The sequence below is a fragment of the Sparus aurata genome, chromosome 4 (assembly GCF_900880675.1).
Source record: "Sparus aurata chromosome 4, fSpaAur1.1, whole genome shotgun sequence".
In the NCBI taxonomy this organism is placed as follows: domain Eukaryota; kingdom Metazoa; phylum Chordata; class Actinopteri; order Spariformes; family Sparidae; genus Sparus; species Sparus aurata.
The window spans coordinates 27,044,162-27,058,694 of NC_044190.1; the positions used below are offsets into that span (position 1 = coordinate 27,044,162).

A 14,533-nucleotide genomic window follows, 5' to 3' on the forward strand; every position below is an offset into this window, starting at 1 on the left:
TCAAAGATGGGAGTGAAGTTGTGTTAGTATCATATGAACAGATAGTCTTTTGATAGTCAGAGGATTGAGCATACAGCCAATATAAAAATCCATCACTGTCCTAGTAGCTTTTAATTTGTGCTGTTGTAAGCAGTTTTTCAAGATGCCCTTTTATTGCTCATCAACAGATTTTGATCGCTAAACAAAGAAAGGATTAAATATTTGTGTTTTTTTCAAAGTGAAGCATTTCTACTGTTTCCTTTTCCTGCTTAATGAGTAGTCCCAAATGCATCTGTAAATATAAATTCAAATTTCCATGACTCCCTTCAGCACCACCATCAGGCCTGTACATTTGATCATTATAGATGTGTTTCTGCAGGTAAAAAAAATTCCCAGCCTTAGAAAATTATCTCATGACAGTATCAGTCTTAGAAATCTGACCCCATGGTCTCAACAAATAAACCCAAATCAGTTGAGAAATAAAAGCCTTGATACAAAGCCTTAATCTGAGCATAAATTGCAGATATTTGGTCTTTTTCCACTTTGCATGGAGCAAAGCAGAAACCACACTACAAGATAAATGAGTATGTATCGAGCTGACACAGCAGAGAGAAACAGAAACAGCATCAACATTTTAATAGTGCAAGAGCAGACAGGGTGTCCACTCCAGCCTACTCCACGATAACCATCACATCCTGGCTGCTCAGCACTGAACTGACCTGCAGCACAGGCCTGAAGACAACTTCTGTGCACACTAACTGGCATGCCTGATATCCCCCCCCACCTCCCTACCTGCATGCCCACATCAAATGGCCCCGAGCCAAACTGACTGTGAAGTCCTGTCTGCACTCTCTGGAGCCTCGGCAAACCCAGTAACACTCTCCTTTGTTCCGTTAAACTTCAGACGAGACCGAGGTATTCCCTTTCAAAAAGTAAGCACCCTTGATAACCAGGCCTGCTGTCAAAGAGAGAGTGCTGGTTTCTCATGACCATGCCTCACTACCAGACTGAGATCAGGATATTGATTTCAGTCTAGAACACACTGCAAGCACTCATTAGCGTTTTTTTTTTGTTGTTTTTTTTGTTATCTGTACGGTGTGATAAATGTTGAGAAAGGGTGGTGGTGGTGGTGGAGATGGAGGAGTGGGGCTGGAAGGATGAGAAGCTGGATGTAATGTGATATGGTGGAGGTGCGGCATAAAGGAGGGGACAGTGAGGGGTGAAACAGCACAGACAGAACACCAGATTCAACCTAATTGGCAGAATAAATGCTAGCTGAGTAATTTAATTTCTATATTTTGCAACTTTACGTTTGATAGGGGGAATCTTCCTTCTTGTCACAGCACTGTGCTTATGCTCTGGTAAGGTTCACGCACATAAACCACTTGTTTAGGGTTAGGGAAACAAAATGGTTTGGCTTAAAATACCTGTTTTGATCGGCATGATCACAGAGAGAAATGCTCCGACTTCCAGTGAAAAATAGCAGGTTTTGGTCACCACAAAAACTTGTCATGTAAATGTCCCCAGATCCCTTAATAATATCCCGTGGTGTAATTCGAAGCCAACAAGGCTGCCAACCACCATCCCCTCTACCCCTGATGTGAAAGGTGGCTAATAAGCATTTTGTGTGTGCATGATATGCAACATTTGGTACAAATGTCAACCCTTGGACGTGCTTCCTTGGGCTTCCAGATCCCAGATCACAGTTTGTATGTCGGTGCCCAAGCAGGGAAACACTGAAAGAATAAGTTGTTGATAAGCAGAGATGCTTTTTATTTGGGTGCTTGGATGGGAGCTATGGGAGGACAAGAGCAGAAAAGCAGTCTGGTTGAACTTTGGAGACTGAGTCATCACCTCTCCCAGAGGGGCAAACATAAGGACAGCCCCCCATTCACCTCTCGCTTATTCTTCCATTGCAGAGTGAAGAACAGTGAGAGGTCTATTCTGTGGTGGTAATAAAGACAGCAGTTTTTAATTCAGCCCGCACCCCTCGGCCAGTGACTGACTGACTGGCTGGCGTGAATCGTCCACTATTCAGCCTTCTCTATTCAGCCATCACTCTCTGTCTGTCTACCTATCTCCATGCATCTCTTTTTTCTTCACTCAGCGTGCAATCTCGTTTTAGGATCCCATGGCCAGAGCACACCCTCGCCTCCCCCCTCCCCCCTCTGTGGTGTCATCAGTGAGTCTCAGTCACAGTCTGGAGCCCCCTGTTCAACTAAAGACATCCTGTTTGTGTCCAGCGAACCTGCACTCTTGCCTAACCCTCCACAGATGTACTCATGAGTGGTTCCTTTTTCAGAGAGTTGTATAACACCGAGGAGACGATAGATGGCTGCTGCAGCGCACAGGTGACACATTTCACCACGTGCATCTAAAATGCTACCATTTCATGAAGGGAAAAATGATCACACACGCATTACTGACATTTCTCAGTGCGCTTGTTCTGGAAATTTAAAAGCGAAGGTTATGCATCCACTGTAAGAACACAGTGGCCCTTTGAGCAGCCTGTCTTTGGCTTTCTGTCCGCTGAACAGCACTGCTCTGTACTGTGAGAACTGAAGTGTTTCCTAAACAACCTCTGCTCACATATATCACCGCTTCTATATATATGCTCTTATAGCATCATCCACGAGGCAGAGAGTTCAGAGAGAGCCAACATTTTATGCATTTGCAAATAAAACACCACACTTTTAAGGGTTTACATTGTGTTTTAATGACTGTATTGGAGGAAGATATAGCTGTAGTGAAACCATACTATAAATTAAACAAAAAGAGAATTACAAAATCCTCACACATCATGATTATATGTCCAGCATACGGAACATACTTGTCAACATAGCTGGACTCCCATTTACAAAAATAGCCTTTTCTTTCAGGTTGGACTTTGGATGTTGAATGCTTTTACTCTTTGCTGTGTAGTTCACCTTTCCTACACTTCGTGCAATAAATATGTTTAAGGTAATCTATACGGAATACATGCTCTTATGGTTAAATCAACAAGATTTGCGTCACTCAGTTTTTACTTCTGTTGCTTAATATCAGTGGCCCTAAAGAACCCATTTTAAAAAACAATTGTTGCACGTTGCTAGACATGTTAATTCATCCATCACTTCAGTCAGGTGAGGTTTTAGGATCAAGGATCACCTTCATAGTCGTTGAGACTATCAGACAGGTAATAACCTAACCCTAACAGCTGAACAAATTGCATCTGGCTCATAAATTTATATAAAGGTCCTTGAAGTAAGTGTTTGTTAATAGGTCAAATGGCCCTTATAATTCCTCCTTACATTATTATTAAAACCATATAACTGTTAATAAAAGCAGCATGAACACTTTTATTGGTAGATTATAAGCCATTCCTTTCCTTCAGTGTTATATTTGTTCTCATACATGTAAAAGATCCTGAAAGTTAAAAAAGGCCCAAGTCAGCACCTACAAAAACTCACCTCTCCCACGGAAAACACTGCTCCTGAAATGCCGTGTCAGTTGTCCCACTGTGACTTTGTGACTTCATACTGTGTCACCACGTCACACATTGGCATAATTTATGACTAGCAGCTAGTTTGGCACTTAAAACCAGATTAAGCACAGCTCCTCTGTCACTATTAGCAGTGCTTGCTCAGATATGTGTGAGCTGACCAATTAGGGCATATTGGGTATTCAGGAGGCGGGGCCTTAAAGAGCCAGGCACTTAAACTGAGAGTTTCATACAGAGGGGGTATACAGGGCTGCAGCATTGGAAAGAACTGATGTGTTTTTTGAGCATTAAAGCATAGCCGGACAATCAGGGGAGGATTGATGTTTTCACCAGTAGCACAGGAGCTTTGGAGAAAGAAGTTTTCAGGCACGGGACTACCTGGTTAGCATACTGTCTTCTGTATATACTCTTAATACAGTACATACTCATGTATAGTTCTTCACATTCTGGTGATAATTTTAGATTAAAACAAAAAATTCTTACATATTGCACCTTTAACAAGTGTCTTATAAGTGCTTTGAAATGTCTTATAACCTAACAGTAAACATGTTTATGATGCTATTATTAACACTAATTTAGTTTTAATAACACATAATAAGCATCTTTGAAGGACTTATAAGAGTGTTATGACCTATATATTAGTGCGTATTACAAGAACCTGAATACAAAGCCTTACTAAGGGTCAATATGTGTATTCATTCTCGCTTAAGTACACTTTTGAGACCTGGCTGCAGCACCCCCTTGAGCAACAGTACAACCAGCTTTAAAGATGGCCACCACAATATATCAGATTATCACACTTCCATGACCAAATATAGAGTCTTTAGCTAAATCCAGACCAGACCTATGTTTGGCCGTTGTGCTCTAATTGTGTTTCCACTTTCACCCCTCTCTTACTAGAACTCATACTGGGAAACAAACATGGTCACTTTGGTGATGTACCTCCCCAGCTGGACTCGTCTCTCTAGCTCGCTCATCTCCACCTCTGCCTCCAGCGTTGCAGGGCCCTGCACGGGGCTCACCAGCATCAGCTGCCCTGTCACACGATCTGAACGCTGGACTGTGAAGTGGCGTCGAGCTTGTTTTCCACCCAGCAGAGAGAAGCGAAGTGTGTCTCCTATCGGGCGCAATGCTGAGACCCTGAACATGACACGAGGAGCCGACAGGTTGGACACAACAGCCAGGTAATGGTAGGAGAAGGAGTTTGGGGTCTGAGAACATGCTTTGTTGTCCAAGGGACAGGGGTTACGTTCACAACGCCTGGAAAGAGAAGTGAAACACTGTGGACAATGCTTCTAAATAATAATAAAAAAAACACTCTTATTTGGATAATGGGGAGTGAAGTTGGATATTAAAAAAATATTAAGGATGATGCTCACATTGGCGACGTCTTGATGTATGTAGCATTAGGGATTTTAGGGCAGTCCACACGGACACATTGGAAACCACCGTATGTGTTAATGCACATCTGGTCCTTTGTGCAGTTGTTTTGTCTGTTGGCACACTCATCGATGTCTGAGGAAAAAAACAACACCAGACATTTAATAAAACAGAAAAGTTAGTTGTATTATCATTGATACCATACACAAAGTAAATCTAACTTCTGGAGATTTTTGTTATGTACATTGTTGATGTAATTTGCCTTACATTTTTACTGTAAAGCTTCTTTAATTTTTCAGCTCCAAGGAAAAAGTCATTCAAAATCTAGGGCTGGGGTTTGTTGTGTTTGCTCCTGAAATCCACTATAGACGATATGACAGTCGCTGTTTGTAAGTAACTGATTCTATTCCTTCTATCCCATTCCTTTTCATTCAAAGCATTGAAGAGCTTGAAATGAGACGCAACAATCAATTATCTTCCTCCAGAATTGTTGATGCCTAGAAATAAGCCGAATAATATAACAGCAAAATAATAAGCAACTGGTAAGTTCAGTTCAGTTCAGTTCAGAAAACTTTATTTATCCCATACGGGCAATTCAGTTTACAGCTCCCAGTTATATTAAGTTAGGTCTCGGCAGATAAAACCAGCATTACACACTTCTATAGGGTCATAAGTGATGATTAAGAAAGGACTGACAAATTTGACGATTTCTTTGGGTTTGAACATTATAATGATTTAAGTACACAACTCAACAAAATATATGACAAAGCTTGAGTCGTTTTAAGGCATTTTAATTAATTCCAATGTATTAAGTCTTCAAATTATATTGAGGACAGATTTTGAACATTGAAGTGACAAGTAAAACAAAGTTTAGAAGAAGAAAAAACACCTTTACAGCTGCGTCCATCGCGGGTCACATTGTATCCGACAGGACAGGAACAACGGTAGCCACCAGGGGTGTTAACACAAGCATGTAAACACAGTCTCCCAGCCTGGCCATTATGGAACAGCTCACATTCATCTATATCTAAAGTGAACAAAACACACACACAGTTAATATCTTGCATGTAAATGTGTATATCTGATGTAGTTACAGGACAGTCGTACCAGTGCAAGTGTTGCTGTCCCTGCCAGAGATGGTGTACCCCGGCTCACAGGTGCAGTGGGTGGTACCCTGCGTTACAGTGCAACGTGATGGACGAACAAAGGGCCCGGTGGTGGCAGCCGGCAAGGTGGAAGCAGCAGCGGTGGCTGGGGATGTGGCGGCAGAGGTGTTTGTGATGGTGACAAAGACTGAATGAGGAGGACAGGAAGGAGAAGAAGTAAGCAGCTGTAGACTGTTTTCATTCCCCGCTGTTATACTTTCAGTGCAGCAGCTGTGTATCGGCTCAGTTCAATCAGTGATTCATTAACAGAAAATGTGTGACAGGCATCGTTGATGTGACATTGTAGAGTGAGACAGAGTCAGTCACAAGTATTAAATGGAATTAAAGAGAAAAGTAACTGAATTTTATCAGCACAAAGCGCTCGTATATTGCTTTGAGCAAGAAATGTTGCCTTTTTCAGTCCATCAAAGGATTAGGAGCTTTAATCTAATGTGCAGCTCCTCTACTTGTCTAAATTCACCAGTGGCTATGTGATGAAAAAAGACAACAACTACAATATGCTTATGATGCATGTATTTCGGTTGGGGGTTTTGTAGAGTCTTTGGGTTGGCGGCTGACCTGACCCGCCATTCAAAAGCATCAGTATTTGATAAAATGGGAATAAGACACTTTCCGAGCAGTACATCAAAGTTCTAAATCAATTTAAGGAATCCTATCAATAAGGTTCGGATTCATTATGTGCTGAAGAATAAGAGGGACTTTTAGTTGACATTTTACCGCCCCAGGGAAGTGAGGAAGAGAAATGAAATATGAGACATGATGAAATGAAATGAATTGAAATGAATGTGCAACAGCTTAACACTGCATGTTAAGCTGTTGCACTCCATGGCCGAGCACAAGACTCTGGCAGGTTGTGGAGAAGTGGACTATGTATATACGTCATTGATGCTTGTTGCTCAAAGGCAGTTACAGCTGAAAGACGGCAATACCTTGATGTCAAACTTTTAATGTGAAGATCCCAACCATATTATCATCACCAACATTTTGCTGCTTTATTACCAATACATTATCAAAACTTTCAAATGATGATATCCAATGTGGGCTCAGTGATGGTCACCTAAATTGCCCTCACACGCGTTTGAGGTGATCCACAGTACCAAACTGTATGGTTGTGTGAAACTATTCAAAAACAAGACAAAATCATGACAAACCCAGGCACCGGCTGCCTATCAACTGCCATCGTGTTGGACTTAAGGCTGGAATTCAATAAAACCCACTTTGTGGTAGCACTGGCGTGTATTGGCACTGGCCAATGTAATCCCCTTTAGCAGACTGGGAGGATTTGGATACTAGCCTGTAAATAGTGTGCTCTGCACTGAAGTACTTGTCAAATGTGCAGTAGGTCTTAATATTGAACATTTGGTGTGAAAACAGTGCTACATGTTATCTAGATGTGAACAGCTATTCAACTGTGAGGTGAAAATATGTGTGTGTGGTCTGAGTATGTGGTGCTCACAACCTACATGTTGGCACGGGGCTCTGACAGGTGGCTCCAGACCAGCCTTTGGCACAGACACAAGAGAACTGGTTCACTTCATCCACACATGTCCCGCCATTCAAGCAAGGAGAGGACGCACACTCATTGATGTCTGAGGGAAAAGACAAAAAAACGAGGGGTTATACGAGGAAACTCCACTGCGGCATCTAAACCTTTTAGAGGGGGGCATATGCAACCAAATATCTCTGATGCTGAAAGATAAAAGAAAGTGACATCATGGTATATGTATGTTAGAGAGGGAATAAGGATAAAATGGGAGCAGATGAGTTGATATGAGGCGCAGGCAAAGAGTAGCGGACGCCCTGCCTTGATCAAACAGCCTTTGAGCTGTTATCTTAAAGTCAGCGAGCTGTCAGACGGCGGCTGGAGACGAGGTTGGAATATCGCATGTCGCGGCATTCAATAAGCTCTCTGAACGACGACCAAAGTGCATAAAGAGGAAATATGATCACGGGTCACATATGCAATGTATCTCTACATGGAAAGAACGTTGGTGACATGCATGAAGCACAAAAAGAGGAGAGAGCAAGGGGAGGTTACAAAGAGGACAATGACACGGTTGTAAAAAGTGATCAGTGGGTTTGATAACAGTGTCAGGTTGGAGAAGCGGAGAGAAACTGGTGGAAAGAAGAGGAGGAGGAGGAGGCAGTGGCGAGAGTGACCGCCACGGTGCGGCCAGGTGGATCAGTGTCTCTCACCTCTGCAGGAAGTCTGCTGGCCACTCCAAGCCAGGCTTTCCTGACAGAACCTGCTCTCTGATCCTACAAGTTCATAACCAGGGTCGCACAGAAAGTGAACCTCGTGGCCCACGCTGTGTGACTTGCCTAGTTTTCTCCCATTGGCGGGTGCATCCAATTTTGGGCAGGTACCTGTTGGAAATGTGGAGGGTGATAAAAAAAAAAAGAAAAGCAAAATGGCAGATATTTTACCATTTTTCTGATGGTTTTGCTTACTGTTGGTGGCTCTTGTAGGCAGTTTTCCTGCATTGCTCTGCAGCAGGTTTAGTTTCTTCTTCAGGTTGCGAAGACTCTGCAAGTACGAGGCTTCATGGGCCGAGAGGAGCTTCTGGACCTGCTTCAGAGAGCCTTGAATTTCCTGTCTACTAGGACAGTCCTGCAACAAAACAAAGGACGAACAAGGTGTGCATTCAAGTTTCAAAACAACTTGCTCAAAGCTGAAATTCACTGATAAAAAGAATCATCATTTTGATATGATATGATTTGATATTGCTCGTGTTACTGTTTGGATGTTGAAAGCTACAGATTTTGTGTTGTAACTATTTATGAATATTTCTTACAAAGCGGTGCTGTTTAGCTGAATTCACGAAGACAGAAAGGCTATTCCTCTGGCTTGAGCAGGTTAAAAATAAATATTTGTCAACATGAAAAAGAGACCACAGCCACAAGGACCACAGGCCAGAGATGTCATTGATGTATTAGAGAGCAGACTTTCCATTCGTTCCAACATTTCCATTCACTTCCAAATTTTAAAAAAACGATGCTGAAGATTTTTTTTTGCGTTATTTTTGGTAACTAACCACACCATTCACCTCTTCAACGCACTAAATCGCTCAGTCATCCTCATCAGTTTCCAGGCGCCACATTCCTTTTCATAAATTACACCTGTTTGTTTTTCCGTGAGCATACTCTTGACTTTTGCTGAAAGGATAAAAGCATTCTGACCGCATCAAACGGCTATCGATATCTGAGGTTAAAGTGCAGAACTAAATCGATTGCTTCATTACTCAATTGTTCAAGTAGATGTTTTAATTAAAGGCAAAACAGACGTCCGCTCCCCTGTATGTAAACAAATAAAGATCCATGAAGGAGTGCACTTGAGGCCCTGTGCAGCAGCACAGAGGCCCGGCTGTTATGTGAGTGACTAAATGCAGCAGGATAAGAGTGTGTTTCCTGTGCAAGCAGGAACCTCCTCCACCCAAAGCTAGATACTGTAACTCAGTCATAACACTCTGACGGTAATCAGTTACTATTCTTGTGATGTGGTGGTGACACTGTCTGGAGTTGGAGTTATGCAACCGAAATCAGCAAAAAGCTATTAGGCTTGCATTACGTGGAATCACTCGCTCTTTATGATGTGGTGGATTTGGAGCTCGGGGTCAGTCAGTCAGGTATATACACCCGCAGCATAAACACCACCTGTTTCACAACCTCCCTTTTTCTATTGGCCGGAGGGGCGAGGGAGTGGCCCTGTTTTCTATCCTCGTCCACTCCTTCATTCAACAGCATCACCCTGTCCTCTCATGCATGTTTTCAGACAACCAATTAGTGTTTTTCGTCCAGCCGGGGTTATGTAAGAAGAGTCAATATTTGTTGAAAACACCTTTCTGATTTGGACAGGGTTTGGAGGGACTTCAGTCGGTCAGGGTGGGTTGGCTGGTGTTTATAGTGTAGTTGTCAAAGGCCTCTTTCTGCCCGCACTGAGCCACATTTCGCATGGCTCCATGTTAACTGGGTGACAAGGTGTAGGAGGCATGCAGCACTGGAGCTCAAGATTACAGTACAGTACGGCGAAAGTGAATTCTTGTTAGTGTGCACCAACTTTGAAACGCTAAAATGCAACTTGAAACAGACCTGAACCCTCACATCCATATTCGTATAGGCATTTATAAACACATAAACATGTTGGACATCTCTCAGGAACACAAAAGGACATGCATGTAAAGACTCTAAAGAGAGTCTTTCAAAGACAGATGCAGTGTTTTAAAGAAACATCTGGCAGGATTGCAGCAGATGAGATATTGAGTGCATTCATTCACTGGATCCTCTTGTTCCTGTAGCCTGCATGCAAAGTGAAGGTGCCTCAAGGTTTGCTCCCTCAAAAACCTTCTGTGATGCAAAGCAAGGACATTCACAGCGGGACTTGTTACGTACTTACAGTAAGAAGAGAAGAACCAGATTTGGGCAGTTTTTTTGAGCCATGAATGGCAGTTAATGAATCAGCTCAGTGGATAGAAAAGGCTCTGTCTTGGTAAGCATGTTTCAAGGCTTTCAACTTGAGACATTGCACTCACTCACTCACTCACTCACCTGCCCAAAAGTAGGATGGAGCGAGCAGAAACACAACAGGGTGGTGACAATCGCAGTTGACGCAAGCATGTTTCCACTGATCCCTGCGCAGTCGACGATCAGTCCTCAGATGTGTGGAAAGGTGCAGGCGGCGTGTGATCTCCGAGCGTGTGCAGGGACTCCAGGTGAGAGAGTGACCACGGTCGGCAGTGGAAAAGCTGCTGCAGCAAACCGCTGAGGAATGTTGGGTTTACTCTTCAGCAGCCAATCAGGGAAAAGAGACTTCAGGAGAAATGTGGCCACATTATGATCCCTTTACTTAACTTGGTTGCACTTCCTGTGGAAGAAAACTGAACCGCAGCATGTACGATCCATCCAGAAATATGAGGCATATTAGATTAAAAATAATACCACTCAACATTCACTCAGCTACAATCTGTCATCTTAATTTGCGCTCATATTGCTGCATTTGTCACCAGTGCTAGACATCATGATGCTTGTCAGTGATGGAGAGAAGCTGCAGAGAGGCTGTGCCCTGTACAGGAATGTATTCACACATGCATTCCTGTGCTCTGTATAAGTTGCACTGACATTTTTCTCAGGTTACGTGGTTCCATTATGACAATAGACAGTAGGGGTCAGGAGGATATGATAAAGATGAAAGGTATCCATCTTCTTCTTCTTCTTCCATTTCTTTTTCTAACCAAATGCCACCACTTAATCAGAAGATTACCACCCAGCTCCCTCCGTCTGTTTTCAAAAACTCAGCGCTCTTCACGGTTTGACAGAACTTTATTTGTGCCAGGGGTGGAATTTTTGTGCAGCAGTTGCAGTACAATGTAAGAGTGTATATGTTGTTGGGGTTTAACAGCAGTTAGAATAGTAAATATAATATGGCTTCAGATTTTCTTTGCGAGTTTCACTTTGCAAGATGTATCATCCAGAGTTTTTATAGTTTTGCCCTTTGATAAAGTTTAGTTTCAGTTCGTTCAGGTATGTTTGCTCATTTTAGTTCCATTGTATTGGTTAAAAGCTTCAGGTTGAGTTTTTATTTTTTACTAGATTTCATATTTGATATATTTTATTTCTTTGTGACTCTTTGTGGAGGGTATTGAATCACATGTAGACATCCCAATCTCAATAAACAGTTGCTCAAATGGCTTTTTGTGTTGACAAATTTGACCAAATTGACAAAGACTGAAACTAAAGAAATTCCTGTAAAATAATTTTATTCTATTTAAAATGGTTTTGTAACTATAGAATATTGTTTAAATTTGCAATACGTCAGGATTATGTGAACAAAGGCTGTGTCCGAAATCACCCACTCATTCCCTACTCCCTAGTCACTACATAGTGAGTCCAACATAGTGCACTATATAGTGAGCTCAACGACAGAAAGAAAAACGGACTTTCGGACACTACTCCAGCACCTTTAATGACGTCACTACTGTCGCGCAGTTGAAATGTGAATTGAAACCTCCATGCGTTCATCCGCAGCGCAATACATGATGGTAAATATTGCTTGGTAAGTGACCATCAGTTGTACACTACTTTTCGCGATGCATTGTGGGATACTTTGAGTGCACTATATAGGGTATAACATTCCCCACTAGACATTCGGACAGCACTACAAAATGGCGTAGTCACTATGTAGTGCACTATATAGTGAGTAGTGATTTCGGACACAGCCAATGTCATTCCAAACAGATAGGGGGCAGCATATGACCTGAGTGACCGGTAACTGCTGCTAACTGTAGCTGCCGTTAGCTAGCTCAGCTATCTCAGTTATTGTTGGTAGCGGCCTAGATAGCTAACAATTCCGACTGGGCGATCGGAGTGGTAATAAAAGACGGGATGGGCTAGGGCTCGCTTGTTAGCATGCTAACTGCAGTAGATGCCTCTAAAACACAATCATCTTAAAGTTATCACATCCCGTTAATAATTTTTATTTTTTTTTAAATGGGTTAGGGTTATCCAAATTCTTGGATGTTGCACCTTTAAGTGAATTTCTTGCTTTTTAAGAAGTGTTTTTTTCAGTTGGATTAAAAAACAACAAATTAGACCTAGTTTTAGTTTTTAGTTTAATGTTTTGCTTATATTGATATGGTTGCCAATGGAGAAAGTAAAACTGCATTCATTCCATGGACAAATCTGTCATTGTGGAGAATCAGATCATTTAAATGAAGCTGTAATGATGTAATTGTGAGTTTGCAGCTAAACTGTGCTGCTGAAGAACAAACATTTACTGTGTGGATGTCCTCTGTGTGTCTGCAGCCGACAGCGCCGCAGTTCAAAGAGTAATGAGGAGGCTCAGGCTCTCGAGTGCTGCTTTGAGCTCGGTCTGAAAGGAGCTTACAGCGTTCCTTTGGTTGCTGGAGTCACCTGAAATCATCTTGTGGGTGGCTGTGTCTGACTGAACCCAGATCAGACTGTGTTTGGCTCGGCAGGGTCAGACAGTCCCCCGCCGATGCAGCAAAATCAGAGAGATAAGAAATAACTGGGCAGCCCGCGGACAGAACCCTCAGTACAAAATACATTGGGCCCACAGGGGAGACAAACGAGTGGGAGTCTATTGTGTTGTTCTGCAGTCATCTCCCGACTCTGAATCATCCCCACAATGTGAGAATCATGATTCATGCTTTCCACTCTGGGTCCGGAAAGAAAAATATACAAAAGTACTGTCACCGCATTTAAAAGCAGACAGCTTCATTCTGAGCCTCTCCACACTCACACCTGTCTGGTCATTTTGCACCGCTTCGAGTCCTGTCACCTCACATTCTGCTGCCCTTGATAATCTGAAAAATATCATGCTGAAAAATGATGTAAAAAAAGTTCGACTCATGCGCCTCAGCCGGCCCCTGAGGCTTCATTGACTGACTCATCTGCATGACAGACACCAGTCCCTCAAAACAAACTTCTCCTCAATCAACAATGATGAACACTCACGCTTCACAAAGAGTAAAAGCTCCCTGTTAGTCATCAGGAAATAATGACAGAGGTGATTCAACTATATGTCTTTGTCCACAATGGCTGGCTGGCACTGTAACACCCTTGCATACAGGTGTGTGTGTGTGTGTGTGTGTGTGTGTGTGTGTGTGTGTGTGTATTTATCTGTGCTTTGTGTGTGTCTGTTATAATCCACTAGTGCAGTGCCCGTAAGAAAAATGAATTCCTATTTATATATATATATGTATATATGTATATATATATATATGTATATATATATATGTATATATATAATAGAAAAGTGGAAGGTTAAGTAGCTTTTTCATGGATGGCCAAATGAGGCTGTGTTTGAAGGTGGGACGTCAGGGATATTTAGGTTTGTTGTGAAATCCGATATTCCAGGGTATAATTGGCCGTTTTTGACTATTTTTGATTTTGCCATTATATTTCACCTTAAAAACTATTTACTTGGTGTCATTATTTTCAGCACAACCTCACATGTGTTACTGTACAGTTATTTTTTTATTTTGACATACTGTATTAACACAATGGACCTAAAATCACAAAAAAAACATAAAATCCGAGTAGAAAAAGTTTTTTTTTTTACTGTGAAAACCACAAATATGTTTAACAAACCATTTTTTATTACTTATAATGCAAATATAAATTGTTGTTTGCTAAATATGTGCATACATTTAAAAATATTACAAAGTTATATGTATCTATTTACATTTAAATGCAGGCAATGCTCAGGTCTGCCTGTGCTCCTTCCAGCTGAATGAAGAGCTGCACTACCTGCTCCACATTCAGCAGTCCCCTCATTGTTTTGACTCATTAAACAAAAAAACGACTCCACTAGACACTTAACACACTACACCAAACACTACATAACACACCAACTATACACTCCAAACAGCTAAATGTCACAAATCTCTCAACTCTCAATATGTCGTTGAGAGTGACTGTCGTTGCCTGTCATTCATCCACCGACCTCCCTCCCACAACTTCCTGTTCCTCAACAACCAAACTTGCTGCTTGGACACTTTCGTGACAAAAG

General features: G+C 42.0%; 1 protein-coding gene across 1 annotated transcript; it reads right to left on the reverse strand.

Annotated features, from left to right (window-relative positions):
- Positions 1-2,670: 2,670 nt before the first annotated feature.
- On the reverse strand, positions 2,671-10,746 carry LOC115580881 (fibulin-7-like). Its single transcript, XM_030415605.1, has 8 exons — positions 10,552-10,746; positions 8,458-8,617; positions 8,203-8,373; positions 7,470-7,595; positions 5,948-6,133; positions 5,730-5,867; positions 4,840-4,975; positions 2,671-4,720 (listed from the first exon to the last, which is right to left on the reverse strand). Exons 1-8 carry the CDS (start codon positions 10,618-10,620, stop codon positions 4,357-4,359), a joined length of 1,350 nt encoding a protein of 449 aa, XP_030271465.1. The 5' UTR covers positions 10,621-10,746; the 3' UTR covers positions 2,671-4,356.
- Between the last annotated feature and the right edge of the window lie 3,787 nt (positions 10,747-14,533).

What these genes read in the sequence shown, in the direction of transcription:
- LOC115580881 (XM_030415605.1), bottom strand. Translation starts at nt 10,620, where the DNA reads ATGCTTGCGTCAACTGCGATTGTCACCACCCTGTTGTGTTTCTGCTCG. An exon ending in GCCTACAAGAGCCACCAACA is followed by an intron (nt 8,374 to 8,457) that starts GTAAGCAAAACC and finishes CATTTCCAACAG; the next exon opens with GTACCTGCCCAAAATTGGAT. An exon ending in GGACAGCAACACTTGCACTG is followed by an intron (nt 5,868 to 5,947) that starts GTACGACTGTCC and finishes TGTTCACTTTAG; the next exon opens with ATATAGATGAATGTGAGCTG.